The 17,936-nt window shown below is 39.9% G+C and overlaps 1 protein-coding gene across 1 annotated transcript in view; it reads right to left on the bottom strand.

Moving 5' to 3' along the window:
* Positions 1-12,451, bottom strand: part of AFG1L (AFG1 like ATPase) — a 160,538-nt gene extending 148,087 nt beyond the window's left edge. The window contains exon 1 of the mRNA XM_070417977.1: positions 12,136-12,451. Coding sequence (XP_070274078.1) covers positions 12,136-12,271 — 136 coding nt within the window. The 5' untranslated portion in view covers positions 12,272-12,451. The remainder of the gene's footprint in view (positions 1-12,135) is intronic.
* Positions 12,452-17,936: the final 5,485 nt, after the last annotated feature.

Below are 17,936 nucleotides of genomic sequence, written 5' to 3' on the forward strand. Positions count from 1 at the left end.
TCAAAAACATTCTGTAGCCGAAACCGGTTTGGCTCAGTGGATAGAGCGTCAGCCTGCGGACTGAAAGGTCCCAGGTTCGATTCTGGTCAAGGGCATGTACCTGGGTTGCAGGCACATCCCCAGTAGGAGATGTGCAGGAGGCAGCTGATCGATGTTTCTAACTCTCTATCTCTCTCCCTTCCTCTCTGTAAAAAATCAATAAAATATATTTAAAAAAAAAAAAACATTCTGTAATCATTTCTCAGCTCAAAAATATCCTATGATTAGCCCTAGCTGAGTAGCTCAGTTGGTTAGAGCATCATCCCAATACACCAAGGTTTCAGGTTTGATCCCAGGTCCGGGCACATATAAGAATCAACTGATGAATGCATAAATAAGTGAAACAATGAATCTCTCTCCTTTCCTCTCTCCCTAAAACCAAATAAATTTTAAAAAAGCCTATGATTAAAGAAAAGAATTAAAGAAATGTCAAGATGACACATGATCATACAAATTTAAAGAGTTTCCAAGGTAAAGAAAACTATCTTTTTGCATTATTTATTCCTAAGCAGTTGTATACCCAGAAATATTCAATACAATTTGTGACGAGTCTATTTCAAGGCATTATGTGTGTTTAGTCCAACAGAATAAATAAGAAAGTTACATAAAATCAACAAACTATACAAGGTATTTATGTAAACCAGGAAAGCTATGTGTTTTATGTCCATTTTCACCACTTAAAGTTTTCTTTACAAAACTGGGATCATTTGAAAATTCATGAGTGACAAAATTCTGAAAGGTAAAGAGAAAGAAAACTAATAAATGCCTACTATGTATCCAGCACACAAATAGTACTTTCTATATTTTTATTTTCATCTAGCATCTTTATTTTATTTTAATTTATCTTTATTATTGAAAGCACTTTCTATATATTATCTTCTCAACTATTTGAGTTCCTCTGAAAACAGTATCCATAAATAATCTTACTAAATATATTTTACCTTAGTGACTTACCTGAATAATATAAATCAAATTTCAACAACTTTCTTTGAAATGTCATGAAGAAAGCAGCAATTTTTATTTTCTAAAAACCTCTAGATGTTTGGAATAGCCAAAGAAAAGGTAGTTACATCCAGGAGAACAAAAACCATCCCTGGTTTTCTACAGAGGCCCTTTGCACAGTCTTTGAAAAATCAAAACTGCATTTTCTAGAATTCAAAGCACTGAAATCAAACTGAGCCTTTGCCATTGTTAATATAGGTGAGGCATCACCCAGTTAAAATGGTTTTAGTAATTCTATAGAGTTGAGTCCATTCCATTTCTATTTACCAACTGTAACCCACCCTCTACCATTTCAGTATTATTTCAATTACTCCTAGCATAGCCCTATATTTATATAACATTTCTTCAAAGTTTTCAAAGGACTTTCTCATATGCTAATCTATTTGAGCCTCATAAATGACATGTAAGAAAGGTAGTTAGGATAACTATTCCCCTTCTACAGATGAGAAAATGGAAATACCAAATTAAATTATTGATCCAGTACTGTAAAATGAAACCAATATCACAATCTAGTCTTTTCAGGTCATATTTTATTATTCATCTACTAGAGGCCCGGTACACAAAAATTTGCGCACTCAGGGGGGGTTGGGGGGAAGTCCCTCAGGCCAGCCTGTGCCCTCTTGCAGTCTGAGATCCCTCGAGGGATAACCACCTGCTGGCTTAGGCCCACTCCCCGGGCCTAAGCTGGCAGCCCTCGGGGGATGCCCACTTGCCAGTGGGGAGCAGACCTAAGCTTCAGTCGGACATCCTTAGCGCTGCTGAGGAGGCAGGAGAGGCTCCCACCACCACCGCTGTACTGGCAGCCGTCAGCCTGGCTTATGACTGAGCAGAGCTTCCCCTATGGGAGCGCACTGACCACCAAAGGGCATCTCCTGCATTGAGTGTCTGCCCCCTGGTGGTCAGTGTGTGTCATAGTGACCAGTCATTCCCAGTTGTTCTGCTATTAGGGTCAATTTGCATATTACCCTTTTATTATATAGGATAGAGACCTGGTGCATGGGTGGGGGCCAGCTGGTTTGCCCTGAAGGGTGTTCCAAATCAGGGTGGGGGTCCCCGCTGGAGTGCCTGGCCAGCCTGGGTGAGGGGATGAGGGCCGTTTTCAGGCTGGCCACACCCCCTTCAGGGACCCTCACACCATGAGGGTGTGGCCATCCTGGGTGAAAGGCTGATGGCTGTTTGCAGGCTGGCTGGAAGCAGGTATCTGGGATTGATTTAGTTTCTTTTTTTTTTTTTTTTTTTTTTTTTTTTTTTATATTTTATTGATTTTTTTACAGAGAGGAAAGGGAAGAGATAGAGAGTTAGAAACATCGATGAGAGAGAAACATCGATCAGCTGCCTCCTGCACATCTCCTACTGGGGATGTGCCCGCAAGCCAGGTACATGCCCTTGACCGGAATCGAACCTGGGACCTTTCAGTCCGCAGGCCGACGCTCTATCCACTGAGCCAAACCGGTTTCAGCTGATTTAGTTTCTATAATTGAAACTTTGTTGCCTTCAGCGGAGGCCAGAGCCCGCCGCGGTAGGCAGGAAACTTGGCTTCCTCCATCGCCCGGACAACCAAGCCTCCTGTTTGCTCCAGCTCCATGGTTGCCGGCCGCCATCTTGGTTGGGTTAATTTGCATATAGTCGCTCTGATTGGCTGGTGGGTGTGGCTTGGGCATAGCAAAGGTATGGTCAATTTGCATGTTTCTCTTTTATTAGATTAGATATCCCATATGTTTACCAGTTCTAAAATAAAACTGATCCAAATTCTTCAAAGTAACAGTTATGGAATAAAAGGAGTTTCACGTCTTCACAAAAAGAAATAAGATTGTTGCCAAAAAGAACACGCTCAGTTAAATGAAATCAAAACTATATAAGAAACCGAGATTTCCAGTTTAAAATGTTTACCCAACTGCTGTGAGAAAAATGCACAATCAGGAAAAGCACATTTAATATTTCTAAAGGGCTGGATTAAAATTTCAGCTGTAAACTTCATTACTATAATTAGATTTTAATGCATATTTATTAAACATCCTTTCAAATACTGTGTTCACAATTCCTCATGAGTTACTTGTACATGTGTAGATTTTAACAAACTGTAAACAGTGGCCACTGACCAGAAATGTCCCCCTACAATAACAGAAGCCCATGCTAAGGTCATAAGCAGCCTATGTATGCTCTCTTATGTCTAATCATATGCCGGAAGCTGGTCCATCCTTGCTGCTTGACACAGCTGCTGCAAGGAAGAAACATCTGCACAGCATATGTTTCAAGGGACGTGGCATACCCCTTCTTAGAGCTATGTGTTCTAACCAGGGCCACCTCCCCGAGAAAGGTTGTTTCCCCAGGTGGGGATTTTTCCCTGGAGTTAGGGATTAACAGGACTAAGGAAGGGAATAAATCAGTAAAACCCCTTAACCAAGTGCCAGGCGGGTAGTTAATCACCTTAACTACGAACAATCACGCTTAAGCTACATAATCTTTACTTAGGATAATCTCCTTTAGTTACTTCCTTGTAGCTTAACAGAACAGTAGAGTAGTGACCTTGGAATGGAGATAACAAACTAGCCCTAACTTTTGGAATAGAATGGATAGGATTAAAATCAACAGAACTAGATGGAGATGATTTTTGGCAAAGGTCAGTTAAGAAACTATGGACATGAAACAAGGAACTGTATAAGGTCAAAGGAGGACCCAAAACATACCATGCTTTGATTATAGAGGCATGCTTTTAGGATCAAATGGTATAAATACAGATAAAAAGAGAACCTGGCTATGCTGATCATCTGAACGCTGTCTCTGTGTCATTCCTTCTTCACCGACTCCGTCCACACCTTTGAGAACCCCTGGACCTGCTGGGGCTGGACCCCAACAATCATACCCAAAAATAAAGTTTCAGCTGCTTTTTTGAAAACTGCAATGGTCAACAATGACCCAAAAAGGCAGACTTACCAGTGACATTAAAAACCTATGTTTGGCCCTGGCTGGTTTGGCTCAGTGGATCGAGCGTCAGCCTATGGACTAGAGGATCCTGGGTTCAATTCGAGTCAGGGGTACATGCCTGGGTTGCAGGCTCGATTCCCAGTGTGGGGCATGCAGGAGACAGCCGTTCAATGATTCTCTCTCATCATTGGTGTTTCTATCTCTCTCGCCTCTCCCTTTCTCTCTGAAATCAATAAAAATAAAAAAATTAAAAAAGACCTATGTTTGATTCAGTGATGAAAACACAAAGTGCAGAATAGAAGAAAATCAAATTTTCATAAAACTTTCTTTTTTTTAATGTATATATTTTTGTATTTATTTCAGAGAGTAAGAGAAAGGGGGAAAGAGAAACATCAATGATGAGAGAGAATCATTGATTGGCTGTCTCCTACACATTCCCCCCTCTGCAGATGGAGCCTGCAACCCCCACCAGGAATCAAACCGGGACCTCCTTGTTCATAGGTCAATGCTCAACCACTTAGCCACACCAGCCAGGGCCATAAACTCTTTCTTTAGAAAAACAACATAAGCCAGCATCAAGGAATGCATCACGAGATGATGTGCCTTATTTATAAAAGGCTGATTTAGGAGCTTTTAAAAGACTGCTTTTTTTTTTTCTTTCTAGCTCTTTATTGGCTAATTGTATTCCTTTTTTCTTTTTTTTTAATTTTGTTTTATTGCTTAAAGTATTACAAAGAGTATTATATATGTTTCCTTTCCCCCCCCTTGACATTCCCCCAGCTTCCCCTACCCCCCAGTGTCTTATGTCCATTGGTTATGCTTATATGCATGCATACAAGTCCTTTGGTTGATCTCTTAACCCCCCCTCCCGCCCCCCAACCCTCCCCAGCCTTCCCGGTGTAGTTTGACAGTCTGTTCAATGCTGCTCTGCCTCTGTATCTATTTTTGTTCATCAGTTTATAATGGTCTTTATTATCCATAAATGAGTGAGATCATGTGGTATTTTTCTTTCATTGACTGGCTTATTTCACTTAGCATAATGCTCTCCAGTTCCGTCCATGTTGTTGCAAATGGTAAGAGTTCCTTCTTTTTTACAGCAGCATAGTATTCCATTGTGTAGATGTACCACAGTTTTCTAATCCATTCATCTGCTGATGGGCACTTAGGCTAAAAGACTGCTTTTGTGTTACAAAGAAAAATTATGAAAATTAAAACTAAATGCTTGCTGGGGTTCCCCCCCCCCCCCCTTTAGGAGCTAGTTAATCTTAAAAGTGACAATATGTATAATTTTACAAAAGAAAAAAATTGTACTTTAAATTTCATGATAACAAATCAGTAAAACACTGCCCTACATATCTGAATAAAGCTATTCTGAAATAATTACAGGCATACTGAGTAACTCCTTAACATTCATCCTGTCCATACACTATTTAATAATAAGATCTACAAGGTCTATTTTCCTTCAAAAGATAAAGAAAAGTAACATCTATGTTATGTTCATTTATTTTAAATTTTATACCTTCACACATATATAAATGAGAATTTTAAAATGGAGTCTTATAGGAATTACATTTAAGACATAAATTGCACCAAAACCGGTTTGGCTCAGTGGATAGAGCGTCGGCTTTCGGACTGAAAGGTCCCAGGTTCCATTCCAGTCAAGGGCATGTACCTGGATTGCGAGCACATCCCCTGTGGGAGATGTGCAGGAGGCAGCTGATCGATGTTTCTCTCTCATCGATGTTTCTAACTATCTATCTCTCTCCCTTCCTCTCTGTAAAAAATCAATAAAATTTATTTTAAAAAAAAAAAGATATAAATTGCATCATGAAACTATGAAGGAACTAAAAATTGTTGAGAACTACTGCACCTAGCCAAAAATATGGATAGATAATGTATTGAAAAAGTAACTTCTGGGATAAGCTGAATGGAGAGAAGAAATAAGAAGGGACAATCGGGACAATGAAAGAGGTTATAAAAAAAGATCCTGGAGATTAAAGTATCAGATACCTCCGGTGTAGAAAAGGGACCTCAATAGAGGACATTAGGCCAGAAAGACAAAACACAGCAGGAACAGACACATTCAAAAGGCTCTGAAGAGAGAAACTGAAACAAAGCTTAGTCACAGGCCAGAGAAAATATGAGTGACCTAGGAAAAAAAGTGTTAGATATGTTCAAACTGAGGCTAGATGACCTTTCATCAGAGAATTTATAGAGCATCTTACTTCACTGGGAGCAAAGGCTGAACTACCAGTTTCTAGACCTTTGATATCCATTATTTCTGTGGGACTGTTTGTGAAAAGACAAATCCAAAATAGTTATACTCCATTTATATTCATCATTTACTTAAAGAGAATGAAGCTCTTGAGGTATGAAGCAATGATAATCTATAGTATATCATTAATCCATTTCTGGACTTCTAAAGTTCCTTTCTATCACTTCTACTCTTAGACACACCCTATTTCATCTGCCCCACCTCCACCCCAGAACTACATCTAGGGCACTAGCTATGCTTATAAAAGTTGTGCTATGCTTTTAAAAAAATTAATTGAAGGAAACTGTTATCATGAAGTGAGTCTCATGAAGTTAGGCATGAACATTCTTTTATAATCTATATATATAAAAGCCTAAGTGATGCTATGACGCACACTGACCACCAGGGACAGACGCTCAATGCAGGAGCTGCCCCCTGGTGGTAAGTGCAGTCCCACAGCCAACCTCCTGGCCAACCTCCCGCAGTCTCCCCTCCCCCACCACCCCCAGCCAGCCGACACTAATCGCCCCTATCAACTCTCATCACTGGCCAGGCCAAGGGACCCCACCCGTGCACGAATTCGTGCACCGGGCCTCTAGTATAATAATAAATGTTAATGGAGATCCAAGAAACATGAAGTTTCACATACGGGTCTTCATCTTATTGGGTAATAAACATCCAAAGCCCATTCTCTAAACCACTAATCTATACTATGAATAAATTATACCAACCCACATGGCTGAGATGGGGTTAGTTCTACTCATATTAATACTTAATCAAAATCACCTATGTACATATACTAAAGAAGCGATTGTGGAGCTAAAGGTAAATATGAATCATCATTTAAGAGAGACATCTAAAAATATAACATTGAGATACAGGACACTATAATAATAACAAACCACAAGATGTGACTCTCATATTATCTTGCCTCTATGAAGTAAACAAATTCTAAGACTAGCTTAAATAAAATAGAATTTCAGATATGCTAATTTTCAGTTTCAGAAAACCTAGAAACATCTTCCTTCTTGGCTTCTTTCCCAGTTTTCCTATGACCTAATTGCTCTTCGACAAGGTCACATTCTTCTGCTCATGTCCGTTTTCACAAGGACTCCTCCTCTGCCTTTTCTCCTTTCACTCTACAAATATTCCCAGACTAGTTCTTCCATTCTCATGGCTCTCAACATCTCAAATTTTTTAAATCTAAGCTATCCACATTTCCTAGAACTAATTAGACTTATTTACCTGCAATCATCATAAACACCTCAAATTTAACAAATTCAAAATGGGATCTCCCCCTAAAATGCCTCTGGCCTTACTTTTTGTTTGTTTTGTTTTCCTTGACAGATAGATGGCAATGCCATTAAATTACCCAAACTAGGAAACCTAAGTTGATCTTAATTCCTGTCTTTCCATGTTTCCCCCAAAGTCTGTCAATTCTACCAAAGCAGTGTCTCCGAATTCCCCCCTTGCTGCCCTGATCTCCATCTTCACCAAGGCAGTAATTCAGACCCTATACCAGTGATGGCGAACCTATGACACGCGTGTCAGAGGTGACACGCGAACTCATTTTTTTGGTTGATTTTTCTTTGTTAAATGGCATTTAAATATATAAAATAAATATCAAAAATATAAGTCTTTGTTTTACTATGGTTGCAAATATCAAAAAATTTCTATATGTGACACGGCACCAGAGTTAAGTTAGGGTTTTTCAAAATGCTGACACACCGAGCTCAAAAGGTTCGCCATCACTGCCCTATACGGCTCTCCCCTGTACTACTACAGCTTCCTTAAATCATCACACAGCTTCCAGTATTCCCCAGCCACATCCTGATCTGTTTTTCAGGCTGCCACAAGACTACTCATGCTAAAACCGATCTGATCACCTCATTTCTTAAGAAAACTCCAACAGCATCCCACTGAGCTTTTGCTTAAGAAACCCTCCCAGCTACAAGCAGAGCTGCTTTCTCTGTAGTCCTACAACACTTCAGGTGAGCCTAGCTCATGCTGTTATTATTATTCATTGTTATGATAAGGAGCTAATAGAAGTTAGTGGTTAAGTTTGTGATTCTGAAGCAAGACTCCCTGGGTTCAAATCCCAGTTGGGTAGCCATATCTGATTATTCATTTATGAAATAGAGATAATTTTATATATCTAGTTTTTATGAAGATTAAAATATGAGAGAAATGCCGAAACCGGTTTGGCTCAGTGGATAGAGCGTTGGCCTGCAGACTGAAAGGTCCCGGGTTCGATTCCGGTCAAGGGCATGTACCTGGGTTGCGGACACATCCCCAGTAGGAGATGTGCAGGAGGTGGCTGATCGATGTTTCTCTCTCATCGATGTTTCTAACTCTCTATCTCTCTCCCTTCCTCTCTGTAAAAAATCAATAAAATATATTTTAAAAAATAAATAAAAATATGAGAGAAAGAAACTGCTAGCAGACTGCCTGGAACAAAGAAAGGGCTCAATAAATGTTAACTATTGTAATTGCATCTCCCTTCCAAGACTATGAGCTATTCAAGGGCTAGAACTAAATTCATTCACTTTCTCACAGACACACACTTAATACCAGGCTTCAATTGAATTAGCAATTTTTCAGCATTTAATACCCACACTATGGCTACTCTAATTCCTAATAAATGCTTCTCCTTAACTATCTGGAGGTTGAATAACTGTTACATTAAATGGAGATACATTTAGACCTAAAAGAAAACAGACAGTGAAATCAAAATTAAGCATATATATTTAAATTATATAATTAGGAATTTCACTTTCAAATTTTTAATAATCTTAGTAATGGAAATACACACATCCCAAAATGGAATTCATAATGCTATTATTTCCTACAAAGTTTAAAGTTAGGCAATCAAGTAGGTGATTTGGATGAAGAGCATTTTAGGACCCTTAAAGTTTTTATAGTTCCAGTTTCCAACATGGCTTGGAGCCACAGCTGGCATTAAAGCTGAGATGAGGCATAAAAACCATGCTCTTTCTTTTCCCTCTTTCTTTTTCTTTATCTATGTCCTTGTTTTAACTTTAAAGCAATGCTCCCCTCACATTACACTGTAGTCAATAGTAGACTTGAAAAGATGAAAAAAAGTAGATAAAATATAAACAGTAAATAACCAAAATAATTGAAAAATGCATAGAAAAATTGTAAATGAGAGTATAAATACTAAATAACATTTCAACTTAAATTTTCCTTTGGTTTAAAAGGGGACGGGAACATCTTCATAACTGCATTTTCATAAAATCTCCACACTCAGTTAAATTTTGATTATAGGAGGTAATATGAGTACAGGATAATAGCATAGCCTTTAGGGTCAAATGAAAGTCCAAGTATAGCCTTTACTATATAGCCTTTACTTGAACCCACAAGTTGTCATTTAATTAGCCTTATAACTTTTGCAACCTTGGATTCATCAACCCCAAATTGAGGATAATAAGAATTAGATGAGATAATGTATGTAGAAAGCACTCAGCTTATTGCATGACACAGAATAGACACTCAGTAGATCTTATATGTCATTATGATAATGTTCATTAAATCTTACTTTTCATAAATTATGGTTACATGCAAAGAATGAAATTCTATTTTAACCATTTAAAACATGAAACAATTCTATACTTATTGACATGGAATGATCTCCAAGATATACTAAATTTAAAAAATAAAAGGAACAGAACAATGTGTAGAGTATGTTCCACTTCTTTTTTTAAATTATGTTTTTATTGGCTTAAGGGAGGGAGGGAGGGAGGGAGGGAAACATCTATGTGAGAGAGAAACATAGATGGACTGCCTCCTGCCTGCCCCCCACTGGGGATCAAGCCCACCCACATGCCCTGACCAGGAATCTAACTGGCAGCCTTTTGTGTTTGTTTGTTTGTTTGTTTATCCTCACCTGAGGATATTTTACTATTGATTTTTAGAGAAAGTGGAAAGGAGGGGAAGAGACAGAGACACACTGATGGGTTGCCTCCTGCATGCTCCCCCAAGCAGCAGCCGGTACGTGCGTGCCCTTACCTAACACTCTAGAGCAGGGGTGGGCAAACTTTTTGACTCTTAAACTGGACCGGAGGGCCGGAACAAAAGCATGGATGGAGTGTTTGTGTGAACTAATAAAAATTCAAAGTAAACATCATTACATAAAAGGGTACGGTCTTTTTTTTTTTTAGTTTTATTCATGTCAAACGGCCGGATCCGGCCCGCGGGCCATAGTTTGCCCACGGCTGCTCTAGCCACTGAGCCAAACTGGATAGGGCGTTGGCGGCCTTTTGGTGCATGAGAAGACGCTCACCTGTGCCACAACAACCAGGACATGCTTCTATTTTTTTAATACTGATATTTATATACATATGTTTGTATATGTGGGGAGCCGGCACGGCCATGGCATACTCAGCCCCAGGGCGCCTTATGTGCCGTGCCAGCTCAGCCTGGTTCAGTGACCCTGAGTCAGGGGGTGAAAGGATTGAGAAAAGACAGAAAAGAGAATGAAAGCTGGGTCTCAGTGGGACGCTGCTCCCTGATGAGGAGACAGCGCCAGCGCTCACAAGCTGTGTCTTTATTTTATAGCAGATGCCACGAGGCAAAGTAGGGGCGTGATCACGTTGTTTACAGCATTCTCGTGAGTTCCAACCTTACTCAACTACACGCACCTGAACTCTAGCACAAGGCACGTGGGGCCACGTGTTCGGACCATAGGTTCAAGCTTACAACCATAGCTGTTGGCTATAATTGTGCTGGGAGGGCCCTGCCCTTCCAGCTGGGACTTGCACGTGGCAATGAGAGGACCCTGTCCTTTCATTAGTCCGAGGCTTGAACCTGGCCAAAACACTGTACCCGCGCCCCACAGTATAGATACAGAATGTCTCTATAAAAATATTCCATTATAAAGCGGATTATGCTAAACTCTGCAGAAAAACCTTAGGTGACTTCCATAGTTCTAGTACTCATTTCAACACTACTGACCATCAGTGAGAGTCAATTAAGATATATAAGAGAGGGTGCTTGGAGATGAGAAAAAGCATAAGTATGTGGACGGAAAAGGCAAAAATAACGTCATTCATTCATTCAAAAACCACATCTGCGCAACAAACATTGTGCTAAGAGCTGAGGAAACAATGACACCTGGTCCTTGCGGCGAAGAGCCCCAGTTTAGTGGGAGCATACGAATACAACAGTAAAGTTAGCACTCCTGTGGGTTTGGTTATCAAAATATGTGTGCATTCTGACCGGCCGGCGTGGTTCAGTGGTTGAATGTCAACCTAAGAACCGGAAAGTCATGGTTTAATTCGGGGTCAGGGCACAGGCCGGGTTGCGGGCTCATCCCCGGTGTGGCGCACGCAGGAGGCAGGCGATCTGTGATTCCCATCATCGATGTTTCTCTCTCTCCCCCTCTCCCTCTCTGAAATCAACAAAAATATATTTAGAAAAAATACGTATGTGCATTCATTCATGAACCCATAACATTTAAATGAATGGAGCAAGCCAGGTGACAGCATATACTCCACGCCTCTAGTGACTCGAACAGAACCAGCGCATCTACCCCTCCCCCTGCGAATGCGTGCGGGAGAACCAGAGGTGCCCCGGGGTCCCCGGCGTGGCTTCTGGACCCGCGTCTGGCCACCAGCCCGGGCGGCGTGGGGAGGCGCAGGGCGGGGGCCCCGCCGTCTCAGCCCCACACCGGCACCCCCCCAGCCAGGCCCTTCCACGCCGGGCTCGCCCGGCCTCCGCTCTCCAACAGCCGGGAGGGAACCGGCGCTGGGCCGACCTCTGACCCTCCAAGTGCCAGCTGGGCCAGCTCCCTCCGTGCAGCAGCAGCACAAGAACGAGAGGCTGACACTAACCCCTCCAGGGCTCGCACCCCGTGACACCAGGAGGAGGCTTCCCTGGTCCTGCGCACCGTCACTGACCTTTCCAAAAGGGGCTCCCAGGGGCGGTGGCCGGAGGGGTCAGAGCGGCGGCCCAGGCTCCGCACCCAACACATCTCCCCCTCAACCGGCTCCGCACTAATCGCAGGGTAACCAAGGGCGGCCAGGAGGCCGCCATCTTGAGCTCCGTACAAGAGAAGGAAGAGGAAAACTTTATTGAGACCCAGAAGAGAGACGGTGGCACAGACAAATCCGACGGTGCTCACGGAAGGCTCCGCCCGAGAGCACGAAGGGAGCGGCCCAGGAACGCGACCTCCCGTAGAAAAGGGGCGGGCTGGCCTCCTCTGCCCTTTCGTCCCTCAGGTCGCGGCCAGGCGGGACTACGACCCCCAGCATGCAGTGCGGCGGCGCCGAGGGCGGAGGGCGGGGCGTGGCGGGGCGGGGGCGGGGCGGGGCGGGCAGCTCCAAGCTTGGTGGGAGGGGCAATTCTGAGCCCGGCGCTGGATGCCGAGGAGCCCGGAATGTTTTCATGGAATTGGAACTGGAGTACGACGTGTAACCAACCCTGAACCTTTTTTAATTAGCGTACTCTAGCCAGATTCCGAAACCTAAATAAAACGTAGGTGACTCAATGGTAGCCCCAATTTTTTATTTATTTATTTATTTATTTATTTATTTATTTTTGCCTCTAGCGCCCAGTTCATCTTTGGCAGGATACCCGAAGTTTTCTTACCATTTTTATTTTCTGTATTAGATTAGCATAAATCTTTTTCAAAATGACATGCTCAAATGTTTTGAAAGAATTCACAAGTGACATGAGAAAGCCAAGGGCCTGAGATGGACAGTGAGTTAAGGGAGGAGTGGCCATGGGTTAGGGTATCCAAAGATGAATTTCTAAGTGATCTGCCCTAATTTTATTTAACAAAAATGTTTTGAGATACTATGATAAGTGTATTGGGAATACAAATTGCTGTCCAGAAAAGGCTGGCAGTCCAGTAGGAGGGGTAAAGAAAAAGACAAAAGATTCTACCAAGTGCTGCGAAATCAATGAAAAGGCACTTTGGAAAATCTGGAAGGCCTACTAGAAGCTTTTTTTGTTTTTAATCCTTACCAGAAGACATGCTTAGAAAGAGAAAGGGGAGAGAAACATTGATGGGAGCCCTCCTTAAGTAAGAATTATATATTTGTCAACCTTCCAACAAATGTTACCATTTTTTCCTCTGCTGAAACATTGTCTAACTTGTAACTAGAGACTGGCTAAAGACAATATTTGAAGTCAAGTTCAATGCTTAAATCTTTTTTTAGTTTCTTTCTACTTATTTTCTACAACAGTTTAAAAATAACTGGTTCTTTTTGTTTTCCAGCTTTGAATATCCTTTATGAGCATATGCTTTTTCAATTTTTTTTAAGATATATTTTTATTGATTTCAGAGGGAGAGATAGAAACATCAATGATGAGAAAGAATACCTCCTGGGTATTGAGCCCACATTCTGGGCATGCACCCTTGACCGGAATCAAACTCAGGACCCTTCAGTCCTCAGGCCTACACTCTATCCACTGAGCCAAACCAGCTACAGCAGGATATGCTTTTTAAAAAAATGTTTAACCCAATGATAATGTGTATGTATTTACCTGCATATTTCCTTCATAAATACCACTTGCCCAAATGTTGAAGGGGGAGGAGAGACTTTTCTCATATAATTTCTCCACATGACCTTTCTGCCATCTTTCTTTTAAAAATAGCAGCAACCCCCAACTAATTCTAACTGTCCCAACTCCACATGCAAATTTGAAATCTTGGAGCCATCTTCAATTAATTTATTTTCCTTCTCACTCAGATCCAACCCTGCACCAGATATGATTAAATTTATCTTCTTAATATGGCTTTAATTCATCTACTATAATTGGATCTTCCTCCTCCTGTCTTTACTAGGCTAATGCAGTCATCTCCTAACTGGTTCTGTCTCTTTCTCCTGGCTCCATCCTGCTGTCAAAGTTGTCTTAAAAAATGTGACCTAAAAATGTGATCTAAACTTGCAATGCCTGCCTACTGTCTACAGAATTTCTTTATTATGGACCTTTAGAAAATCAAGATCTGGCTCCTATCATCCTTACTATCTCATATCATTCAAATGTCGCCGGTGATTTACCGAGTATCTCATTTGAGTTCATGAACCTCCATATGTATTATTTTGAGATAACTGGAAAAATGATCCCATTTCCTCTCTTATGTATTTCCTGTGTTCTCATAATTTTTTAAATTAGAGAAATAATCACTTTAATGTAAATAATTATAAAACCTAGTAATTGAATTTTAATATTTGCAGGGCAACTCCAGTGATGTGCCAGGTTTAATATTGCACATGTTTTTAGTATTCATTATTATAAAAGAAAAATAAACTTCATGTAGATGGATATCCAGACTTCGTAAGAAAAATCATTTTTAGAGCAAATTGTTCTATATGTAGAACATGAGAGGAGGTGAATTCAGGATCTTCCTACATTACCATCTTGAACTGGCACCAAAAAAATTACTTGTAGATCCTCAAGGGACCTTAAAGATCTTCTGATTTTAACACAGCAGTTTGCATATTAAGACTCAATGATTCTGAGCGATAAAGTAACTTCCCCAAGGTAGCACAGTTACTACCCCTTCTTAGTATTAACTGAACAGTAATAGGGACTGAAAGCTTGTTTATTCAATGAGATAGTTCTTTAAATGGCCCTTAAATCAGTTGTATATCTAGACAAAAGTGAACCGTGCCACATAGAATTTTAATTATCACTGAGTGATGGTCATAAGCAACCTAGTTTTGTTGGTTAGACATAGTGCATCTAGGCAATCAAATAGACTGAATATTTTTCAGTTCTACGGACTGCTTTTTCTGAGGAACTAAAGATGGCCTAAAATGCAGCCAATCTTCAAAACTCAAAGATGGAATGATAAAACTATATGAACTCATTTGTTTACAAGTATTAGTACTTGTACCAGTTGCCTATGCTCATAATTAGCCATGATTTGGCCTAGACCTCAGAGGAATAAGCTGGGTGTTGTGTTGTGTTGTGTTTGTTTTCTAATGGACACCTTGGGAAATTACTTGAATAAGTTTTAAATCAAGATGAGTTTTATTTACCCAAGTTTACTAGTAACAGAGCAGTTCTCAATCTAGAATCTCTAGATGATAAAACCTGAGTACCTTTTAGTCATGGGGCATATCTAATTCAAGAAGGATTTATTACAAAGTTGAACGTCTTCTGCAAAAACCAAGCCTGGATAAAACTAAGGGACCAGATGATAACAGTGTTGAGACCACTAATGTCTATACACACCAATTGTAAGGGCCCAATTTTCCCAGCATGTATCTCACTTAGGCCAAGAAATTCTCATCAACTTCAAAGGGAGAGATGGTCACCCACAGATCTGAGTTTGCAGTATCCAGGGCTTACTCAGCAGGAATACATGCTATAATCTATGGTACCAGGCTTCATTTCTTTAGTTCAAATCAACTCAGCTGGATTTTGAAGCTTTAGTTCTTGGAAATAATCAACTGTCCCTTACAATATCAAATCCTCTTGGCTTTATTTCACACAACGATTCTGTTGGTTACCTAGGATAAGTATAGTTTAGATTTACAGATTGATATGCAAGACATGTAATATAGAGCTGTATGCTATACTACTATGTAGCTTTATAGTATCAAATTACCAAAATTTAGTCTGTAGGTAATTTGATGCATAGTAAAGAGAGAAGCTGTAAATTTAATTTCTTGTTTTGCTGTTCAATGATGTTTTTAAAAGTATAATTCTGTTTACAAGTACTGTTTTTCATCTTTAATTTGATACTTTACTATGAGGTAAATTATCTTTTAATATAATTAGCTTTATGTAATAATTATGATCTTGAAAGTCTGCAAAGTGATTAAAGGGCATTTTCTAAGAAATAAATTTCTGGATGCAAATTATGCAATTTTTCTGCTTATAGTTTTGGTGTTATCTAATTTATTATTATCATTATTATTATTACTACTATTAAATTCTTATTAATTGGCAGGTATAAAGGTAGACCTTTACAAATATTAGACGTAAGGTCAAAAATATTTTTAATCACAGATTTCAGTAGTTGACAAGTATATTCCTGTTATCTTCTTTTAAAAACATTTATTAGGCCCTGCCAGCTTGGCTCAGTGGTTGAGCATCAGCCTATGAACCAGGAGGTCACGGTTCAATTCCGGATCAGGGAACATGCCCGGTTTGCAGGCTCAGGCTTGATCCCCAATGTGGGGCATGCAGGAGGCAGCGGATCAATGAGTCTCTCTCATCATTGATGTTTCTGTCTCTCTCTCTCCCTCTCTATTTCTCTCTGAAATCAATAAAAATATATATATATTTTTTTAAAATTTATTAGTTTTAACTCACTCTAGCACGTTATACACATCAGCACCTGTGCCCATTTAGCAAAGAATTTCAGTACAAATCACTCTGGATTGAATAGACATCTCTAAGAAGCATTACAATTGTTGCAATATTTTTAGAAACTGAAACGAGGAAATAAACAACTTCAGTAAAAGTGATTTAAATAACAAATAGCATCTTTATAAACAGCTTATCTCCTTGAGAACAAAGAATAAACAAGGAGACAAGGGGTTTTTTTTTTTCCTTCCACTATTAAAGCAGATCACAATATGAGTGGGTGAAATGTCATGAATAATTGGAGAAAATCACAGAGTAATCTTCGACAAAAACATCTGATTTATTTAAATTGTCGCTGTTTGTCTTATTAGAACCTTTATTTAACCTTGTTATACACACTGCAGTATTCAAGCTGGTTTATCAAAAAATGTACTTTGGAACTAACCATATCTTGAAAATTTTGACTTTTTCAAATGCAAGTTATGGTAATGTGAACTCTCTGGTGGCAGCTGTTTTACTTGAGACCTAATTAACTGACATTGCATTAGACTGAAATGCCCGTGAAAACCAATGTTTTGAATCTGAAGCAACAGTGAATAAATCAAGGCTTTGAATAATAGATTTAAGCTCAGGTTTCTGGTCAAGAGATCGTCAGGCTTCCAACTATTACATTCATATAGATATAACATTCATTCAATGTCTTCTACTCACAAACCTAGCTCAACACCACCAGGCATTCCTTATCACAGCGTTCAAGGCCTCATTTTTGTGATTTTCCAACCACCTTTTTTCCTAGATAAGATTATGTCCCTATTAACTCCTATGTAGATTCTATGTACTTCAGGGCTTACCATTGTGTCTGGCACTGTTCTAAATGCTATAAAAACATTAACTCTTTCAATACTTATAACCATGCTATGAAGTAGTATTGTCGTGCCCCCCCCCCCCCCCCCCCCCCCCGTATACATAAAGAAATGAAGGCACTGACAGGTAAAGTAACTTTTCTAGGGTTAAGTAGATACTAAGGATTCTGCCCATCTCCTCTACCAAGCCTTGATTAAATAGATTTGCTCATAGTATTATCTTCAACTCAGATATACTTGTATAAAATATAAAATTCTAGCCAAGAGCTAATTAATGTAAACATAAGACATAACTGGATGGCAATAAGTAAGACAAGCTAGTATTGTGCATAAGAGATAAGAGTGATCAAGAAAATAGGGAATATGAAGATCTCTGCAGTCTAACATTACCTAAAACCAAGACGAAGGGCAGATGAGAAAGAAGGTACAATATATGACTCAATGTAGGTGAATAATAAGCCCAAGTGGTTTGGAAAGTAATGATGATATTTATACCCAAAAGGATGTAAGTAATGGGAATTGCTTGAGGGTAAATGGGATGAGACTAATTTTAGACGTGTGAGTTTGAT

Source organism: Myotis yumanensis, unplaced genomic scaffold (assembly GCF_028538775.1).
Source record: "Myotis yumanensis isolate MYYU_CA2020_CCGP unplaced genomic scaffold, mMyoYum1.0.hap1 SCAF_6, whole genome shotgun sequence".
In the NCBI taxonomy this organism is placed as follows: Eukaryota; Metazoa; Chordata; class Mammalia; order Chiroptera; family Vespertilionidae; genus Myotis; species Myotis yumanensis.